The 21,749-nt window shown below is 40.2% G+C and overlaps 1 protein-coding gene across 1 annotated transcript; it reads left to right on the top strand.

Annotated features, from left to right (window-relative positions):
- The first annotated feature begins 13,443 nt into the window (after positions 1 to 13,443).
- On the top strand, positions 13,444 to 20,720 carry PCK1 (phosphoenolpyruvate carboxykinase 1). The gene is made up of 10 exons (XM_062009121.1): positions 13,444 to 13,521; positions 13,706 to 13,980; positions 15,356 to 15,537; positions 16,113 to 16,316; positions 16,638 to 16,825; positions 17,785 to 17,947; positions 18,073 to 18,297; positions 18,388 to 18,519; positions 19,226 to 19,321; positions 19,915 to 20,720. Exons 2-10 carry the CDS (start codon positions 13,757 to 13,759, stop codon positions 20,367 to 20,369), a joined length of 1,869 nt encoding a protein of 622 aa, XP_061865105.1. The 5' UTR covers positions 13,444 to 13,521; positions 13,706 to 13,756; the 3' UTR covers positions 20,370 to 20,720.
- The last annotated feature ends 1,029 nt before the right edge of the window (positions 20,721 to 21,749 follow it).

Raw genomic sequence — 21,749 nt, 5'->3', positions numbered from 1 at the left:
GCTTGCTGGCACACTGTACAGCACATCCTGGCCCTCCTGCAGCCCAACTGCCCCAGCCAACCCTGCCACGACCGCCTCGTTCTGTGGAAGGGCAGTTATCTGATAGACTCCCTTCAAATAGTTTTCTTCTACCTTCACGCACACTGCAAACACCAAGTGTTTTTCACCCTCATCAGCAGATGAGGACTGCTCTGGAGGGACACTTGCCCCTGTTCTCATGTCAAGGCCTGCACTGTGGTCACTGACACTGTTCTTCACTTGCGTTATCTCATCCCCATCACACTCCTGTCGTCTTCTGGTTTTTTCTGCATCCTTAGTTTAGATGAAAGGCTCCAGCAGCCCTAAGGCCACATATGCTGCTGTTCAGAAGGCAAGGTTAGAAACTGCACAAATCACAGGCTTTCAGGACAGTCCCCTGTCCCTGCCTTGCACTCCATCCTTTGACTCACCTCGATGGCCCCCTCGCCCACAGACCTCCTCCACACTGGCTGCCACAGCATGCCTGCCGCCTCCTGCACCTCCCACCGCCACACGGAGCACCCCTGCCCATACCCTCGCTCCCACAACCTCCCAGCGCCTCTTTCCCTCAAACCTCCCGCTGCGCCTCGGCCGCCGTCCTGAGAGCCGTTTCCTCACCTGTTCATTCCCAAAGAGGTGCAATGGGTTGACAAAGGTGAATCGCCAGGTGCAAGGCCCATGTCCGACACTCAGCAAAGAGCCCTTCTCCTCACAGTGAAAGTGCTGCGAACCCACACTACAAGGAAGCAACACCTCTGGTTAAAAGCCGTCTGTCATTTTGTCATGCTCGAGTCCTAGATGAAGATCTCTCACAGGTCTTAATTGTAGGCCCTTAACCTTCTGCTCCCACTTGGCTGGAGACCACAGGCATAAGCTCAGTTGGTTTCCCCGCTTGCAAAATATTTGAAGTACTTCCCACGTTTCTCTCACAGAAACACTTCAGCCGGGGTGCCATGTCACTGGAGTGCTGCTGAAGAGCTGGCTGACTGCTAGTGCCGCAGCATCTCTTACCCTGGGAGTTGAAGTATTTTGCAAAATTGGCTGAAGTACGTTTGCAGAGGCAGTAGAGTGATATGTAAGCATCACTACACTATACTTTAGGCCAGAATTGGTTGTTCAATGAGAACAAGGACGTTTTAGGTGTAAGAGTTTTCCAAAGATATTGTAAAAATGTCTTTGAGGTAAACTTGTACGATTTGAGAGGCTTAACGTTTAATCTTCTGTACCCTTCTAGACTAGCAATTTCCAACCATCAAACATTTTATAAGACTCGTGTACTATTAATACTCCATTGTACACTAAAGGACAAATTTAGAGCTTTATCTCTAAATAGTAGTTCAGTGCATTACAAAGTACAGTACATTACAAAGTGACTATGGCCCAGCATGGTCCAGATCCTACTAAACCACAAACTGAACTTTAAACAAAATGAAACCAAACCAAACCATAAGAAATTCTGTCATTTCTTGCCTGTGTAAGTAATCCCTTAAGACTGTATTTCATATTTGTAAAATATCCTTAGCACAAAATAGCAGCAAATGCCCCCGTTTAGCTGTGCTGTTCCATCAGGCGAGGTGGTGTTTTGCACGAAGCCAGTATTACAGAGTGTGTTTCTAAGTACAATGAACACCACTGAGTACTCAGGATCCACATATTCCATTTCCATTGTATTTAGCAGGGTTATTATTACTACTTCTGCATTTTTCGTGCCTGAGATATCACGTGCTATACTACATCATTGGCAAAACCAGTGATTACAGCAAAGGATGTAGCCATGAAAAAACTACATTGGCAGGGCCACTGTAGCCAGCTGTTAGAATGAAAAATTAAAAGCTTTCCATCTTGAAAAACTAATCTCGTGACAAGCTTGATTTTAAGCCATTGACCTTACTGGTCCTTATACTTCGAAACAACAAGTTCCTAAAACTCCCTTGACAACAACTACTCCTATCCACGAATCTGCAGAATCCCAAATGCAAAAGTAATATTTTTTTTAACATTTAATAACTGCAAATTAGTCATAAGTATTATGTTACTTGAAATCAACACAAATCCAAAGCAATTATTCAAAGTTAAATATGTATTCTAGCAATTGAGTGCTCATATTTTAGTTACATGCCACAGCATTCATCATCTACAGGATCTGTGGGTTCTCATAACCAAAGAAAAGGATGCAAAATACACAAGATATTCATATAATTATACTGCTGGTGATTGTAGTCAGAGATTATACTTCTTACACATTTCTGAATCTTTTCAAGTTGCTATGTATACTGTGGAATTATGATAGCTGAAGGGCACTGACGAAAAAGTTGTTACAGTAATATATCCTCCTTTAGGTCATTTTAATGCATTTTCTGCACTTGAACAGTCATCAGCATCCAAGAGCTGTCTTGCCTTGTACTTCTGTGTTATTAATACCAGCACCATCCATGCAGCTGCAGTTAAAGGTCTGTCATTATTTCCAGCATTAAACAGATATTTTTAAGGATTTTTAACTCAGATGCAGAATAGGCCTTTAGTTCATTTCTTGTTGAATTTAAAGGAAGCACTTGGTAATCTACAAACTCAACCACTTTCTAACTATGTTTTGACACAGTAGAGGTTAACAGCTCTCTAATAGCCATTATGGTCTATTGTGTAGAGTATCTCCAGTTACCCATGCTGCCTTCTGCATCAGCTATCTCTAACTAGTTCTTTCTAACAGATGTCTGCACGAAAGGTCTATCACGAAAATAACAGAGGATCTTTTTTAAGTCCTACTTTGAGAGGTAAGCAGAATCATTATGAGTTATTGTTTGTTAGGAGTATTTTATAAGGAATATAAAGAATTTAATGTAGGCACCTTCTCTTGTGCTAATATTACACAAAGAAACTCAATTCAGCCACAAAATTGCAGATAAATTACTGATAAGAATCTCCCAGTGCATGAAAGTGAATACACAGACAACTGAAACCTTAAATCAGCAGAATAAATTGGCTGCACTAAGGAAACACGGCAAACTTTGATCTGTGCTTTCCTCCAAATATAAACAGCACAGCTGACTTTTTAAATGAGTAAAATATTGGATTATCTGTTCAGATCGTCACTTAAAAATCCAAATAATGTCTTTTATAATATTTAAAATGCTTAATGCTTGTTAGATGGAGCTGCCTTTTTGAAAAGCTCTATTACCCTGTAACATAAAGCATATTTGACCTTGAAGGTAGTTCCAAGTCTTCAGTTTCATTCCTTTCCCATGTTTTAGAAAAATCGTTTTGGATGACTGCAGAGGCTGTATAACCAGACTTTACTGTGTATACTTTGCACCTCCATTTTCTGATCACAGGTCCTAAACTACAATGCTTTGATGCCAACAGAAGGTTGGCCATCAATTTAAATGGGTTTGGAATTAGGCCCAGAGCAGGCAATAACAGTGTATTTACACATTTTTGACCTGTCCACAGAACTCAGAGTAAATCAGAACTATTGCAGTACACTTGAAAGAGGAAAAAAGAGAAAAACAAAATAGAAAAACAAACAATAAAACCCCCAGGGAAGCCAAAGCAAAAAATCCAAACAAATAAGCCCCAGTTTAACCTGCAATGCTCATAATTGTTTCATTTGCAATATCCCATCTTGTGGTTGAAAACTCCATTCTTCTCCAGAACATGACTCTTGCTAGTCTACAAGAAAATCCAGTCTTTGTTGTGACTTATTTTGACAGCTTTAATATAATTTTCCACCTGGCATCTGGAAAGTTTTCCATTTTCACTTTCCTCCATATCTCACTTTTGTTTCCAAGTATATGTCATATTCACACTGCACCTGTCATAGTGGTATCTCTGTGCCTTAACACTGGTCTGAAAACATACATGCCTTTACTTTTGCTCTTACACCTGTTCTTCATCACCTGTTTTGCAGTGAGATATTACCCCTCTTAATAATGACAGCATTAAACAACCTCCTTCACACTGTCACCTGTTTCGTGGGAAGTGAGTATACTTTTACAGTCTTCTAATTCTTGTGGCTCCTTTAAATATTGTTCAGCTTGTGGTCACGCAATGGTTGACATTTTTTTCACTATGCTTTCTGGTGCTGTTGTCAGTTTCTTCTTCTAGCATCCCACTTTCACACAGATGAAGCACTTTTTCAGAGACCAGCAAAAACCTTAATTAAAAAAACCAAAGAAATCATGTCAGCTAATAAGTGAAATTTAAAAAAACATAATAAAATATTCTTTTGGATGTCATTCTAAGCAACTTAAAGTTGCAGATTCAGAATTGACTATTCTTTAGTGCTGGCCTAGAAGATTCTCAGGAGAAATGACACAATCTGAATCTCAGAGAAGCTACTGGTCACTTGGAAAGAAGAATATTATTAAAATATTTTAGCTATTTTTTGTTCTCTTTTTGGTTTTTGTTGTTTTTCCCCCCAGACATCTGATTCTGAGATGGGAGCTGCAGTTTATTCTAACAGACATGATTTGGTATTCATGTCTTGGATTTCTTGTCTACTCAAACGAACACAGTTCTGTGGTGACCATCTCTACAGTCATTAAAAACTAGTCTGACCTCAGACACAGGAACTTCAGAATAGTGAGTCCTACATGTTTCTGTGCTTATTCCTTAAAGCAAAGGGAAGATGGGAGCATAGCAAAGCAAAAACAGATGGAAGTCACCCTGGAGGGTGTTGATTGACTAGTGTCTAGCCCAGCTATAAATTGCCACTTCTTTCTCAGTGCAAAAAGGAGCGTGAGGAGAGCTGCAGAGCTGTCTTGGAGGCACAGCACTTGCTTGGGCTGTGCCGTTTATGCATAATCAGCTAGATGTGGGCTGTGCCAGAGGCACAGGGAAAGCCTTGCTTTGCTTTCTCCAGTGCTCATCTTGACTTTGAGAAGACAAATCATCTCTTTAAATATAAGTGGTTCTCGTAGAAGAACCAAAGCAACTTCTATTAAGTTAAAGGACGTAATGCTTTTAAGTATTGCCTATGCTTTTAAAATCCTTCTCCCTACTGTTAATGATTATAATTATATAGCATGACAAAAAAGCCAGGGCATAATAGCATACAGATGTGGAATATATAAAAGGGGAAGTATTTAACATAAGCTTATTGGAACTGAAAGTACCAGGGATGATTGATGGTGGAGACACAAGTCAGGGAAGTGGTCTAAAAAATACTAACCAAAATTGCAATTTATCTGTTAACTGTTTCTTCTAGCATCATGATATATTTAGAAACAATTCTGCCATCCACTAATGCCCCATTTGCTGCTTGTGGCAAACAGCAGGTCTGTTTGGAACAAGGATGTTTACCTGAGAACCATATTACTTCTTCCATTTCAGAAGACATTAGTGTGGTTATACAATTAACTACACGCCAGTGACTTCCACTGTTTTTATAGAATACTCTTTAATCCAAGAGATAGCAAAGAAAGTTTTTAAGACAACTCCCCTTGGTTAGTTAGTAAAGGTTTCTGCTGCTGTTTGTGCAAGGGCCAAGGAGTTAAAAGTTTAAAAAGCAGAACGTTTTCCAATTGTTTTGACTAAACTGGAAGAAACGTGCTAGAGCTGTGCAGAATTTGATTGCCAAACACAAAGTGAGGATACACAGTGAGAAAAGATAGTAAAGATTTAACCCAGCTGATGTAAGAAACAAACTCCAAGGATGCCCATGTTTCCTTGCTTTTATCACATTGTTAATCTTTAATCAGGAAAACAGTTCTGAGAACAGCTCTTAATGCACTGCCTAAACAGGCACCATTGCTGGAAAGTTAATAGGATCACTGGAGAACGAGATTATTAAATCATTGTCCTAATAAATCAATGAGTGAGATGTACAAACCAAAGGAGTTCAAATTCTGCTTCCACGTGGATATGCAGCAAGTGCACATTAAACCTTGCACAATCAGCAGTAAAGGTGAGTTCAGAAGAGCAGTAGCTTCCCGGGTATTTTTTTTCCAGCCCTGATCACAAATCATTGTGGGCACTGGAGTCTGAGGAGGCTCAATCAAGCTTCTTGATTCAAAAATCCAAAGAAATCTAGAATGGGCTACAATATTTAAGGGCATATTTAAAGACACATATGTTAATGTGACTCCATTGACAGCAGGTGATTTACTCCTAATATTTATCGGGAGAAACACCTTCAATCTTAGGAGTCTTCCTCCCTGCTACAGTTACAAATCAGCATCTAAGGACTAAAACGAGATAGCCCCATGCCTCTCCATCAGGAAAAGGTAACAGAAATATGGTATAGCAGGCACAATTGTACATCTTCTATGCTCCTATAAGAATAAACAAAGTCAGCCTTATAGTCTTTCTCTTCATAATCATTTTAAACAGCGAGATGAGGAAGTGCCTGGAAAGCAAATGAGAATAGGTAAGTGACTCGTGTTTTGTGAATAATGGTTATTACTCTGTTCAGAGCTGCCTCTGCAAACTTGCAGTCTCTTGATCTGTCATTCTTACCTTTCCTTGGTTCTGTCTTAACCAGTAAGGTCTCCTGGGCAGAACACATTTATGCTTTCACCCAAAATAACAAGGTGCTGCCTTAGTGTTATTGCAACGCAAATACCTGAACTTTACAAGATTAACACAGGGGTTACTTGTTTTATTTGCAGAATGCAAGTTGGTTACTATTCATTTGTTCATATTAGTTTAAGCTCATCTATAAAGGGTTTCTTTTTAAGTAACAGTATTCATATGCATATGAATCATCCTGCATCAGTAAATTTGGAGACAGCTACAGATGGTTGGTCAACAGAAGCATGTACAGTAAAGTCAGAATTCTGTCTTCCTAAAAGCATAAGAAAAAAGTATGATCTCCAGGGTCCAGTTGAACCCTTAACCTCTTTACTGAGTGGTGGTTATAGTAATAATCCTACTTGCTGCACTTATGTGGTAAAACTCATTTACACTGGCAAAACAAAAATACTTTTACATTTAAAAAAATCTCACTGTGTTCCACCTGTGTTGCCTTCTTCTTATTAGGGATGTGCCAAGCATAAGTGTATAGTGTGTAGGATTTCACCTGGCCTGTTAACACATCAGGGTTTTTCTGTAAACACAGGATCTCATTACAGAGATAATTGGGTTTTTTGTAATGTTGATTTTCCTACAGAAGTCAGGTTCAAGAACCAAAAGGCATGTAGTGCTTGACATAGACACGTTTGCCTTCTGACCTTTAGATGTAGCCCGGCTTTTATTTCTGCACAATCAGCTTCTCTCTCCTGTTGTTGTTGCTTCCAGTGTTACAAAATGCTTGAAATATTCATCAAAGCTATTTTCCTGGGAAAAATATAGAACAAATCTCACTTGAAACAGACAACACAGTTCAGCCCAAGCTGGTGCTTTTCTGTTGCTATCAAAGGAGAAAACAGGTTATAGTGAATGTTTTTCATTTCAAATAAGAACATACTATTTGCATTACAATCATCTAGAGAGGACTCAGCAGGGACTACCTGTGGCACACATATAAAGATGAGAAGAGATAATGATCTTATCTAATTAGGTTTTAAACTCCTCCATCAGGGAACTATCTACCAAACTAGGAAGAACAGAGAGAAATGGGCATTGTCACCTCCCAATCCCTTTCCACCGAGAATAAAGGCTCAGGGATATAAAGTTACATATCTAAAGTCAAATGAGAAATCTCTGGCAGAGGAAGAAACAGAACCTAAACCTGAATTTGCACCTACGCTTACTGGTTAGAGCCATCTTTCTTCAAAGAAGTTGGCATATGAAGGGCATATAGAACTGTGTCCAGTGGGTGGGACTGCATGTAATGAAGGATAAAAGCAACAAGAGAGACAAAAGGTAAATGGAAGTATTTAAATGAGAAAAAAACATATTGCCAGTCAGGTAGACAGAGCAGTGTAAGCCTGAAATGACAACTGACAACAGCGTGCTGCTAGCAAGCGAAGGATTGCAGAGAGATAACAAATGGCACGCAAAAGGAAGAAGCAAGAGGAGACAGTTATCTCATCCTAGAAAAAAATAAACCCGTTTAAATTTTAAAAGGTGCTGCCATGTCATTTCTTAAGGCCTGTGGAAGTGAAGTCTCTGTAAAAGGGCACAGTTAGCAAGACACTAGTTATCAGCAGGAAGCCAGAAGTCTGCTCTTGAAGGAGAGGTTGAAACATTCCCTGCTACTTGAACCTGCGTGCAAGGATTTGTCATTTACCCCCTCCACAGGTAGGAAGCAAGGAGCCCTTGACAGCTGCAAACACACAGCTCTGTGGTAAACAGATTTTGTTCCAGCAAGGGTTACCATTTTTATTTGCAAAGCTGAATCTCAGTGCCATCTGGGCTTTGTATGACTGAGCAGAGCAGATGCTGCATAGGTGAAGGGAAACACACAACCTTATGCCTACTGTTTTCAACTCTGTTTAGTACAGTTTGTCCCCTTCTCTCCTGGCTGTGGTTCTGCTGTGCATCCAGCCAAAAAAATTGCAGTAACCATGCAAAAATCATAGTCATGTTCTTATCAAACTCATGCTGGGTAAAGTCAAATCAGCTGAAGCCTCCATGGGCCCAAACTCCCTGTGCCTATTAGACCTTCTGCAGTAGATGAGGAGTTGGTTACACACACCCAGTCACTGGTCAGATCCTAGGGGCTACAGAAACCATTACTCCCATATTCACACTGATCCTTGATAGGGGTTTTACAAAGGAGCATTCCTACAGGGAAGAATCCCCAGATTAGTCACAGCTCAAGAAATAGCTCCAAAAGAGCAACTACTATAGATTCCATGAATCAATTCCATCTCCAGAACTAATGAGCTGGTGAGAGAGAATGATGAACAGTGAATAACATGCTGTTCAGAGCCACTAATTAGGCAAACACCATTAATATGGACCCACTTGCTGCTCTGCATGTGGGGTTCTGTCTCCCACCTAAGAGTCAGGTATAAAAGCAGAGTCCAAACTAAGTGTCTTGTGTTGCTGACAAGGATCACAGGAAGGGACTCACACAAGGGGTGTGATGGGAAGGAACTAAACCTCCATTGTCCTTCATAGGCAATATGTGCATGTACCACAGTACTACCCTAGCCAAAAGTCCAGTTTTTGTTCATTGCAAGAAAAAAAGGAAAACAGAACCCCAAAGAGTAAACAGTTTCTCTGCCAAAGCAGAAGAATAGCAAGCTGATACTAAACTGAGCATCAAAGGTTGGTGACTCTCATCAGAGACTATAAACACCACGAATGCATGTTTCCCTCTGCTGAGGTCTACTTCCTTTTGTTTTGAGAAGGTTTAGCATGTCTGCTGTCAAGATAAAAATGCTGGACAGGCTGATGAAAGCACAGTCTAATGACACTAAATCTGTGTATTTGTTATCATTCTATCAATTCATATATTTTTTCTCATTCCTATGCGATCAGAACAAGCCACTTGAAGATTGGCAAAAAAAATCCCCGAGTTATAACACCTTAGTGATCCACAAATGTTCTATACTATCATCTGCCCAAGACAAATATCATATCATGTAGGGTTGGAGGGAAGGAGGTAAGAAGGGAAGCACTGTGCTCCCAGATGGATGCTACCTGCTCTGCCTGGTCCCAGAGGCTCAGTCTCATGGTTCATGCAGGGCACGAGGAGTGTGCAGCACGTGTGGCCAGAGCCCTCCGACCTCCCGCAGCTGGGTTAGTGCCTGAGAACTGCCTGTAAGAAGAGGGACTGTGAGGCAGAAAAATCACACAGGATTGTGCAGCGTTCAGAGTAAACACTTGGATCCGTGACAGACTCTTTTGCAACTGAGGGCAATTTGCACGGTTCATGTTTTCTTCTGGAAATTGAGGGAGCAGTCCTTGCCTTACTCCCTGCAAGCTGCACACTTGTAAATGTTGGGCTCAGGCAGCATCCAGTCCAACAGCTATTGTAGTATGCTCAGTGTCAGCTGAGCACAAATTCACAGAAAAAATAACAGTCAAGAAGCAATGTTCTTACATTACTAGAATGGCTCAGAGAATCTTTAAAAAGCCCTACAATTTTATAACAAAAAAACCCAAGTGACAAACTCTTTGGAGGTGACAATATGTAGGATAATCAGCAATGGGAGGAGAGTAAAGTTTCTGAGTATTATTTTATGTCATTAACCACCTTCAAATCTCATTGAGAGGGCTTTGTTGCACCTCAGTTTGTAGTGATGAGTTTAGCTTTCTCACAACACTTATTCTGAGCATCTAAGAACCTTCACATTTATTGCACTTAGTTCCCATAAGTCAGGTAAAAGTCAAAGTGCTCAAAACCTCTGTTTTGAACAGCCTGAATAGTGTCCATCAAAGCAAACATCCTGAAAACACTCCTTTCAAGTCACTTGTTGAACACTATCATCTTGAAATGTCAGATTTACACTCATTTAAATAATTTGACAGCTTCCAAGGAGACACCTGATGAGCAGCACATTCAAGTGTCAAGAAGCACAGAGAAAAAGTGCCAAAAAAAGGTTCAATCTGAAGAAATTGTATCAGCTATTAGATGAATATTATAATACAGTTAATACTAAAAAAGATTCCTCAGTTAAACGGAAAATAAACTTTACATTCAAGACAACTCTTTTTGAAAAGAAGCCCTTACAAATTGCCCCATACCACCTCGTGTGGTTCTCACTAGGGAGATCTCTCTGATCACTGAATCCAGCAGAAGAACACATAAATGACAAACAGCAGTAAACCCTGGGATAGGGTGAACATCTCATGACTACTGCAGATAATATTTGTAAATTGTCTGTTTTGGGGTTTTTTTTGTGGAAGCCACTGGGAGTTATGAGAATTCAGTACCCTCAGATTAAACTTTTAATGCCTTCTGTTGGGTAGTTAAAAGCTGAATCTCTAAATGATAAGATTCTTGAAAGAAAAGAAATCTTGGTCCTGATTTGCATATGCTCTGGTTATTTCACTGCACCAAGTACTTTGGGTGTTTTATATATGTGCTTGAGGCTTACTGTGTGTTTGTGATATGCTTTCAGGTCGTCTGATGGGAGGTGTTACCTAAATACAAGTAATTTGATGCTTAAGTGTCTAGAATTCCCAGTGGACATCTGCACTCAAGCCCTGCTGCCATCACAAATGAAAAACATTTGGAATCCTTAATGTGATTTTTAATGGACATATGTTCATAACAGTGCCACCAATTTGGCATATTTAGTGTCTTCTCAAGAGAAGCCCACAGTTTGTATAGCAAGATTGTGGGAGGTTAGGATTGCAGTGTGAGAAAATTTGCACAACACCTGCCTGACTATAATTTAATTGGCAGAAACTAATGCTCCGGGTTTGGGGATTTTTTTCTTCCACTCAAAGCTGAAGAGACACTAGGACTAATCCTGCTGTCTTACACTGTCAGTTTTAAGCTTTTATACTGACTCGACTGTAATATGATCATTTTCTGGTCCACTCTCTTTTTTTTCTGACAACTGAAGCATTGCTGTTTTACTCTCAGTTGTTATTTCTGGCCAGCAGGAAGGACTCCATATTTTTTACTTCACTGAAAAAGGGATCTGCTTAGGATTTCTAAAGATTGTGCCCCATTTTATTTTTAATGAAATATTTAATTATATGTTTTAAGTAGAAAACAGTTGGCCAAAATATTTCTGATCAGCTCCACCAGTGACACAGTATGTGGATTCCAAAGACAAACAGCCCTGCCATCATTACATTCTCTTTGATTTTACCTTTGCTTATGGCAGAGCCCCATCTGGAGCAGTCTTTAGCACCTCTTATCCTACCAGATTTTTGTTTTCCTTTTCAGGAACGTTTGGCCTTGCAGTGCATCAAGGACAGCCCCTCTTACTTCACTATTTTCTTCCCTTCAAGTTTACAAAACACAATAAAAAGCTTTGCAGGAAAGCTTTGCAGGGGAAGTGTTCCTGCAGTGTGAGATTCAGCTCTGTGGTATTTTAGACTTGCAGGGCAGGAAGGCAAGCTGCTATCCTGATCTGTGCTGCTCTGCCAGACGTGGCAGTTTAGTGTTTGGCAACTCACTGCTGGCCTTGGCAAAAGCCTTGCTGGAAACATCTCATTGATGGCACAAAACTGAGCAGGGGGCAGGTTATGAACATCCTTTGTGGAGGACACTCACATATATTTTGTTGCTTTAAAGAACTCCCTGAAACTTGGCTGAGATTCATAGATTTCCTGTTCTGCAGAATGGTCAGTTGACAGTATTTTACATGCCTGGTGGAAGCCCCATTAATGTAAGAAGTGTCAGGTTGGCATGAAAGCATCACCTCGTCTAGGTCCCAGATGCTTTGCTGTGACTGTAAGCAGAGTGAGATAAAATGGGAGCAGGAGCATTTCTATAGTTCTATTTGTCTGAAATACTTCAGTCTTCAAGGTGGAGTGGACTTGAAGATGAACCTTTCTTTATGGGCGTGATGGTTTAAAATGGAGTAGAGGAAGGTAAAGAGACCAAAGACAGACAGGGAGGCAGGAACAGTTGAGGCAAGACCTCAAAGCGTCTGAGATCATTCACCCTAACAGAATATGAGTAGTAAAGGTTGTAGGCATCACATACCACCACAACAGATATGTACGTCTGCATATGTACATACACATACAGTGCACTTCACACATACAACAGTGTGCAACCCTATTCCTAAGCATTTTTTTGTGCCTTTTGAGTACAAATTTAAAGATGGGTTAATATTTTATGACCCCCATAGGTCTCCCAGTAAAGTAAAATATAAAATTTGAAGGAGGGGATTAATTACCAAGACAGTTGCTGACCTGCCTCTTCTGAGCTTGTAGCAATAGAAAATAATTGTTCAGTTTACAAGGGCCTAAAGCAAACTGTAAGCAAAAACTCTCTCTCCTGCACTGAAACCCAACATTTAGATTTACATTACCTGGGTTATTTTTCAGAACTGCATGGACAAAAACAAGTCCTCCTTGCAGGTGTATGTAGCGGTTATTCAGGCCTGTCAGTGCTCACTCTTGAACTTTATCCCCGGATCAGGCAGTGTTCCCAAGGGAGGCAAACACATCCTGGACAAGCCTCCACTTCACAGCCAACTAGCAAGCATTTGCCTTCCAAATGTGCCAACTGTGCTTTGCCTGGATGACCCCTGTGTCCCTGGTTCCAGATACTCTCTGTACTCAACCTTTCCTACACACCGAGAAATTATGACACTTTGGTTTCAGAGCCAAATTGGATCAAAGTTTGATTCAACTGCTAACTGTTGTTACTGATTCAAAACAGCAGAGCCGGGGCTAAGAATCACTGTTTCCAACATTCATTAATCAAGCCCTGTTAAATGATTACCTCGTCAGAGCTGCTTCGTTGACAACTCTGCACGATGACAATGTGAGTGGCACTGTCCCAACATTTCCAGTGGTGACGTAAAGGACAAGCCTCCCTCACCTCACCTAGTGGGATGGACACTACCACAAAGAATATTTAAGGAAGGAGGATGGTTCCTTGCAAAGTAGTGATTCCAAGAGCACTCCAAAGCAAGTGAAACGGGATCAACTGAAAGGGACAACAGAACGCTCTCCAAGATCCAACTCAATCTTCTAAAGACAGTAAGTGGAATGACTTCTATTTTTACCATCTTGAAATTATCGGTCACCCAAGTTATCTATATTGATTTTAAAGCAGAAGTACAAGATCAAATCTGTTACATTTGCATTGTACATTGTTGAAAGGCTTAATAACAGTGGTTACAATGTCATTGTATGCTAACACACCCCCTGTGTTTGATTTTAGATCGTGATCAGTATTTTAAAGCCATCCACAAGATCCATTAGAGATTCGGTCATGCCTCCACAGTTGAAAGACGAGGTAAATGTCCTGCCCAAGGTTGTCCAAGGGGACCTGCAGAGCCTTCCCCCAGAAGTGAGGAATTTCATTGAAACCAATGCCAAGCTGTGCCAGCCTGAGAGCATTCACATCTGTGATGGCTCGGAAGAAGAAAACAAAAAAATGCTGGACATCATGGTAGAACAAGGCATGATCAGGAAGCTGAGAAAGTATGAAAACTGGTGAGTAGCCTGAAGGAACTTGGGTATCATCTCAGAATTGCAGTGTCTTTTCCATCCTGTTTACATTTAAAACTACTTATAACACCCTGCAATATTTGCTTTCTGTGAACATTTTGGCACTGGAGCTTACAGAGGTGAAATACTCTGGAAAAACAAACTTATTACTTTAAAACTTAAACTAAGGGATATTATTCAATTAGACTATCAACTGTACATTGTCTCTATTGATTAGTTACATCAGGGAACTGAAGTAATGCCACGAGACTTATGTAACTGATAATTAGCAATGGTTAAATATTATTTAGCAAACATATCTTTTGGAAGAATTCTACCATTTTAGTCAATTAGTTTATTCATCAAATACTTTTTTGTGGCATTCAGATATCTCTGTGGGTGTTCAAATATTATTCAGTACAGGCATTATTCATATTGTGCTGATGAGCTTTGACTGTAATGTATTCAGCAAATACTTTTTTCAACTATTTCATCATCTCTCCAAACTAACCCAACATGAAAGGAGAATATTAACAACAAGTACATACTCAGGAATTATGTGCTGACCAAGAGATCTTCTTGGAAGAAATCTGCAAAGACTTTTGAATAACTAAGTGCAGGAATTTGGCAATCTGTTTGCAGACTATTTGGGAGAGAAAAGGGCAAGATTCACCAGATAAATTATTCATTGTTAATTATATGCTTAGCTGTAGTGATGATGGTTATGACAGCCCAAGTAGAACATTTTTATACTCGTGGAAAATTTCTGTGCACAGAGGTGAAAGTGTAAAACAATCCTCTCTTTGCCATTGTAAATAGATGGCAAAAATTGTTTAGAGGGAAAAAAGAATCCCCTTGAATACACTCCTTCACTTTTTATGATCGTGCTTATACTTAGTATTTCCTTTGTGATGCCTCTAACTTAAAGGACTATGCCAATCTACTAAGCTGGATTTTGATCCCACAGGCACTTATACCAACACTTAAAGTACTTGCTTGGCATCCACTTTGCTTCAGGCATCATTTTGTGGTCCTTATGCAAAACAACTTCACACTGGTGAGAATGAGAATTAAATGAGATTAACTTTTCCCTGGAAGTTAGCCACAGAGAATAAGACTGAGATAAGAGGCAAAGGAGTATTAACATGCAACTAGAATTTCCTAGGCCATATCATTTGTTATTTCCACTGGAAAGTCTTGAAATACTTTGTATGAGAGAATGTATTTGACTGAATTTTGAGATCATCTGTTATATTGGCTCTATCGTAGTTTTGACCTTACAAAGTATTGAAGCCTTTTATGCTAAACCAGCCCCACAGAAAGGTAAAGTGTGCTGTATTGATAATTAGAATCTAATTTCCTGATTTTTGATGAAATGCAGCTGGTTGGCTCTCACTGATCCAAGAGATGTGGCAAGAATTGAGAGCAAAACTGTCATCATTACTCAAGAACAGAGAGATACCATTCCGATCCCTAAAACAGGAACTAGCCAGCTGGGACGCTGGATGTCTGAAGAAGATTTTGAGAAAGCTTTCAACACCAGATTCCCAGGCTGCATGCAAGGTAGGCAAGAAAAGGATAGCTGTCAGTGAACTTCTATTATTAGAGACACTACTACTAACTAGTTACTGTGAGAAAGATTTTAGGTGAATACCACTGAAATTAGTCATGGGGTTGGTTTCATCTGGATCTTTACCATTGATCCAAATGCCTATGCAAGGATAACCTTTGGTCTTTCCAGCATTCTTGTCTTCACAAAGAGGGGCAAAGGTGGGATATTTTGTATTATTTTTTTCCCAGGATGTCACAGAGGCACTAAGCAGCAGATGGGAAGTGAGGTGAAAATGGAGGTGCCTCATCCCCAGCAATAATTTCAGGTTCAGCAATTTGCACCAACAAATTGGCCTCCACCCACCTTTACTTCTGGCTAGACAATTTGAGCAGCTGCTTTCAGCATTTAAGATAAAAACTTCTTGCTACACAATTAGACAAACAAAACTGCAGCTCTTTAAACATCATCGGAAACACCCTCAAGACAAACAGCTTTTAAAGGAGAAACAACCTCCGTGTTAAGGAAGCTTATTTCAAAAGCTCCTTGCTTTGCTCTTTGCCACATCTTGAGACTCTGTGTTTTGCAGGACGTACAATGTATGTCATCCCCTTCAGCATGGGGCCCATTGGGTCCCCTTTGTCCAAGATTGGGATTGAGCTGACAGATTCACCATACGTAGTTGCCAGCATGAGGATCATGACCCGGATGGGAAGAGCTGTTTTGGAAGCCCTGAGGAACGGGGAGTTTGTAAAATGCCTTCACTCAGTTGGATGTCCTCTGCCACTAAAAGGTATGAGATGTTAAAAACTGTCACCCTTGGAAATTCCCAGGGGCATGTTTTAGAGCTGATGGTATGTTCTCAGCACGAGACACACTCAGCATTGAAAACCAGGTTGGCTTGTACAACAGCACTAGGTTCAGAACCCCATTAAAGGAATTAAAGCTCAATGAGAGTTCCACAGAAAGGAGATTATTATCCCTGGTACTTACCAGGGGGTTTCCTTTAAAGCATCTGGTAGAGGTTCCTGTCAGAGGCGAGTTACCGATGAAACAACAGTGTGATCTAGCATGGAAATTGCTGCATTCATGAGTACAACATTCTGTTCTGCAGAACCATTAATCAACAACTGGCCATGCAACCCGGAGTTAACGCTGATTGCCCATCTCCCGGATCGCAGGGAGATCATTTCATTTGGCAGCGGTTACGGAGGAAACTCCTTACTGGGGAAAAAATGCTTTGCTCTCAGAATTGCCAGCAGAATTGCCAAAGAGGAGGGCTGGCTAGCTGAGCACATGCTGGTAAGAGCTATTAAATCATCTGTGTTTGAACAGCCATTAAACCCTAAATTAGCTCAGCATAAATACATCACATCTTAGTATCAATGAAATTAGTCTCATATGGATAGTCCTGTAACATTAGATATGAATTTATCACATGGTAGGCTTATGGGAAATAGGAAACTGCTTGCAAGGTTAAGTACCAAATGTTTTTAAATGGTACCTGTAAAATTAGAAACCAAGAAAGATTTGGAACTTCTGACAGTGGCAGCTTGTAGGCAGACCCATGTACTTGAGCAAAGCCTACACATCATCACTGGGCATCCACATTGCTCCTGCAAGTCTAATAGCAAAAGATAAGTGCAAGTTTTGAAAAAATGCCTTTCCTATTACAAACAGGTCTATGCACTCAAAAATTTGCAAATATAGATTTTCTAAATGAGTTCTTCTTTAAACTCTTCCTGCCTTTACTTTCTGCTGTTATTTAAACATTCTACTACCATAAAAGACCACTGATAAAAAGAATTTCAAAGTGCATAAGAGAATGGTCTCAGAAAAAAATATCTCTAAACTTGGAGAAATGCAGAAATAGCCACACAAAAAGTGCTTTCACTTCACTCCAATCTTACAGCCAAAAGAATGCTGTTTGGTTTTCCTCTGTCTCAACTGAGAAACATATCTGTGTACTGTCTGTGTATCTTTCATCAGCAAAAGAAATGCTTGAATTAGATAAATACTTGACATTTGAAAAAATATAATAACTCCTTACAGATAGTCTAAGGGTAAGAAGGGTAGGCTTTGACTAACAAAGCACAGTTTCTGTTATTTGCCAGCTATATTATGTGGTGCTTCTTCTGTAGGAACTAATTTGCATAATTAAATATTTTATCATTCCCACTTGCTGGGAGACAATCTTCAAAATGAAAAGTGCAAGAAAAAAAAAAGTACTGTGTTTAACAGTTGCATTATTTTTTTAATAGATCCTGGGCATTACCAATCCAAAAGGTAAAAAGAAGTATTTTGCTGCAGCATTCCCTAGTGCGTGTGGAAAAACCAACTTGGCCATGATGACTCCCAGCCTGCCAGGATGGAAGATTGAGTGTGTGGGTGATGATATTGCCTGGATGAAGTTTGATGAACAAGGTATGCAACTGAAATGGGATTGTTTTACAGTCCAGGATGGGTTGCTTTTAGTTACAGCAAGACATGGTATAAAATTCTAGATAGAACTAAAGTAGTTTATTTATATTTTGTTGTTTAACTTCCAGGCAACTTAAGGGCAATCAATCCAGAAAATGGCTTTTTTGGTGTTGCCCCTGGAACCTCAGTCAAAACAAACCCCAATGCTATTAAAACTATATTCAAGAACACCATCTTTACCAATGTAGCAGAAACCAGTGATGGAGGCGTCTATTGGGAAGGCATCGATGAGCCATTAGCACCAGGAGTCACACTGACTTCGTGGAATAACAAAGCCTGGGCCTCAGATCATGGTAACCTGGCCCACTCCAGGCTCTCTTGCCTTTCTCTGCTGAATTCAAATGTATGCTGCCATTCTGACTGTTTCCCTGTGTCCTGTACAGGGGAACCTTGTGCCCATCCCAACTCCCGATTCTGCAGTCCGGCCACCCAGTGCCCCATCATGGACCCTGCATGGGAATCCCCTGAGGGTGTCCCCATTGAAGGGATAATATTTGGAGGCCGCAGACCTGCAGGTGAGAGATGCAGCAGCCACGTAATCAAGGCTGAAGTGCTGACCACTTGATTGAAACACAACTGGGCATAGATGCAGGTTTTGCTTTCACAGCTGCAAAAGCAAGGAGATGACTGTGTTAGTCTAACTTCTCCCTGTTAGCCTATGACACACACACTTGCAGCTACTTCAATGTCTGAACTGTTAGATGTTAAAACAGGTAATAATAACAATCATAATAAAGGGCTGGAAAGAGATCAGAACCCATTAACCTGGGTTAGACACATAGCAAATTGCTACATATGTCTCCATTTGCTTGCAGTTTAAATAGTTCAGAGAGGAAGCAGTTACAGAAATTAACAAGTTGTAAACAGTTTACAGAAAGGTAAAATACATTGACCTGTTAAAAGTCACTTAAAGTTGGAAAAGAAATAAAACTTATGCTAGGTCTGAGTCTAATATCGTGGCTACATGACCAGATTGTATTTCCAGAAAAATCTGACAGGGATTTTCAGGTTCCAGATACCTCCTACCAAGCAACTAAACATGGATGTGTTCAGTAATGAGTAGCCAGTTTTGAAAACAGCCATATAAACTGATTAAAAAAACCCAGGGACAATTAGAACACATTATACAGTAAGATGTATTCAGCAGTGTATCAGACAGCAAAACCTGTTTTAAAAATGTTTCTGGACCGCTAATTGCTGAAGTGATTTTGTTCTTTACAGGTGTGCCTCTTGTATACGAGGCCTTTAACTGGCAGCATGGAGTATTTATCGGAGCAGCTATGAGATCTGAAGCAACAGCAGCTGCTGAGCACAAAGGTAAATCAAAATTCAATCTGCCTACCTGTATAAAAGCAATCCTCTTTGCACTGCCTGCTCTGTCCTCCTCCCCTGCTCTTTAACAGTTCATTCTTGGCAGCTAATTTTGCAACCTGTGCATTTTCACAATAGGAAATATTCGTATTGGCATTAAAAGCCAGATTCTCTGTAAAAGTCAAGTTAAGCAAAGTAGTTCTCTTAGTGGCAAGCATACAGAGCAGGATGCAGACATGTGGTGGCCAGAAACCTTGACATGGAGTTCTTGTTACAGTCTGGGATAAATAATTTTAAGTTTTCTCTTCTGCTAGAGCTCAACACAAATATGTAAATGATGAAAGGCAGCTCTTGAGGATCTTCATTTAAGCTGTTTGACCTCAGATTTAAGAAGTTTAATTTCTACTGATTACAAAAGTGAATTTAATTTAAACTTTTATTCTACATCAAGGATAATGTTTGTATTGTTTCTTAAAGCTCTTTGGTTTAGATACAGAAGGGTGGTTAAGGGACCACGGGTACTAAATCCTGGGGGGATCTGAATCTCTGTGCTTTAGAATAAATGTGCTATTACCTTACATTCTCTGTGTTTTGAACAGGCAAAATCATTATGCACGACCCATTTGCCATGAGACCTTTCTTTGGCTACAACTTTGGCAAATACCTGGCCCACTGGCTCAGCATGGCACATCGTCCTGCTGCAAAGCTTCCAAGGATCTTTCATGTTAATTGGTTCCGGAAAGACAGCCAAGGGAAATTCCTGTGGCCTGGCTACGGAGAGAATTCCCGTGTGCTGGAGTGGATGTTCAACAGAATTGAAGGGAAAGCCTCTGCCAAGCCAACTGCCATAGGTTACATCCCTGCTGACACTGCTTTGAACTTGAAGGGCTTAGAAGATGTCAAGTTGACCGAACTGTTTGATATCTCCAAAGAGTTCTGGGAAAAAGAGGTAGAAGAAATCAAACAATACTTTGAAGTGCAAGTTAATGCTGACCTTCCCTATGAAATAGAAAGGGAAATGCTTGCTCTAGAGATGAGGGTAAAACAGTTGTAGGTGATCAAAACCACAATTATTTATCAATCTGCGTCTACCAAGACAGGACAAAAGCATTTTACCAAATCACCACTGGCAGTGTAAGAGCATGCTGATGGGCAGGGGGTTATAATGAAAGTAGGTCTTAGCTTAGTTAGCAGTAACTCCAGACCTAATGATTTATAACTACATCAGTTGTTGTGAATAGATGAGCAGCTGTGGGAATGTATGTGCACATGGTCTTAAAAAGCCCAATCTGTCACTTACATGCACATATTGCCATGATGTATGTAAATTATTTGCTTAGTTCTGCAGATACAATCCAAATCAATCCAGCCTTTGAGATGTAGCATGATGTTTCTATCACACAAACCTCTAGAGTCTCAGACTCTACAGGAAAGAAGAAAGAAAATGATGTATATGTATTACCCACATGTATTCCGTGGCTTCAGTATTTTTTAGAAAAATGAAGTTGTAACTTTTATCAGTGAAAGATGACTTTGTATTACTAATGCATACTTAAGGTATTGCTATTATGTACGACTCATGTTCCCGTGATTTCCAGATGTTTTGAATGGCTTGTTCTTTACAATATTGAAATAAATGTTTATACAAAAATATGATCTCATCTCCAGTACTCTGTGTTTATAAGCCACATGCATATAAATTGGGCCTCCTGTCAATGCCACAGTACAGGGAGAAATTCACATGTGGAAGTTAGATGTTGATTAGCATTGATCTGCTACTCTTAAGCCAACTAGTTTAAGCCACATACCATCTTTGCAGTTTTTATTCGAGCCAAAGGACACCAGCTGTGAGCAGTCACCCAGCTAGTGACATGCTCTCCATAACTGGGCATTGTTAGTTACTTCAGGCATTTATAAAATCAACTGCCCTCTAGGAAAGCCTCATATTAAGACCTTGCTCATTTGCTGAAGTCAAGTTCCACATTACCTTGGTGTCTGCAAGAACTAGTGGGGCTGCTGAAGTAAAGACAGTTTAGGAAGAGGTTTCTGAATTTGTTGAGATGCCCAAAGCCCTAGAGCATAATGTAAATAGAGGTAGGAGCCTGTGTTGACTTCCTTGTAGATCATAGACTCATAATACCATCCCATGTCACTGCACCTAAAAGCAATCTATATCAGACTGTAAAACAATCAAATTTCAGTTCCTTTTCCTCTCTCCAATAATGAATGATACGATAAGAGGAAATGGGCTCAAGTTGTGCCAGGGGAGATTCAGATTGGACTTAAAGACACACTTTTTTAGAGGGTTGTTAAGCATTGCAACATGCTGCCCAGGGAGGCAGTGGAGTCCTCATCCCTTGAGATACTCAAAAGACACACAGATGAGGTGCTGGGAGACACGGTTTAGTTTAGTGGCGGCCTTGGCAATGTGAGA

This window comes from Colius striatus, chromosome 16 (assembly GCF_028858725.1).
Source record: "Colius striatus isolate bColStr4 chromosome 16, bColStr4.1.hap1, whole genome shotgun sequence".
In the NCBI taxonomy this organism is placed as follows: domain Eukaryota; kingdom Metazoa; phylum Chordata; class Aves; order Coliiformes; family Coliidae; genus Colius; species Colius striatus.
The sequence above is the reverse complement of the archived record's forward strand: the minus strand, read 5'-3'. Positions and strand labels throughout refer to the sequence as shown.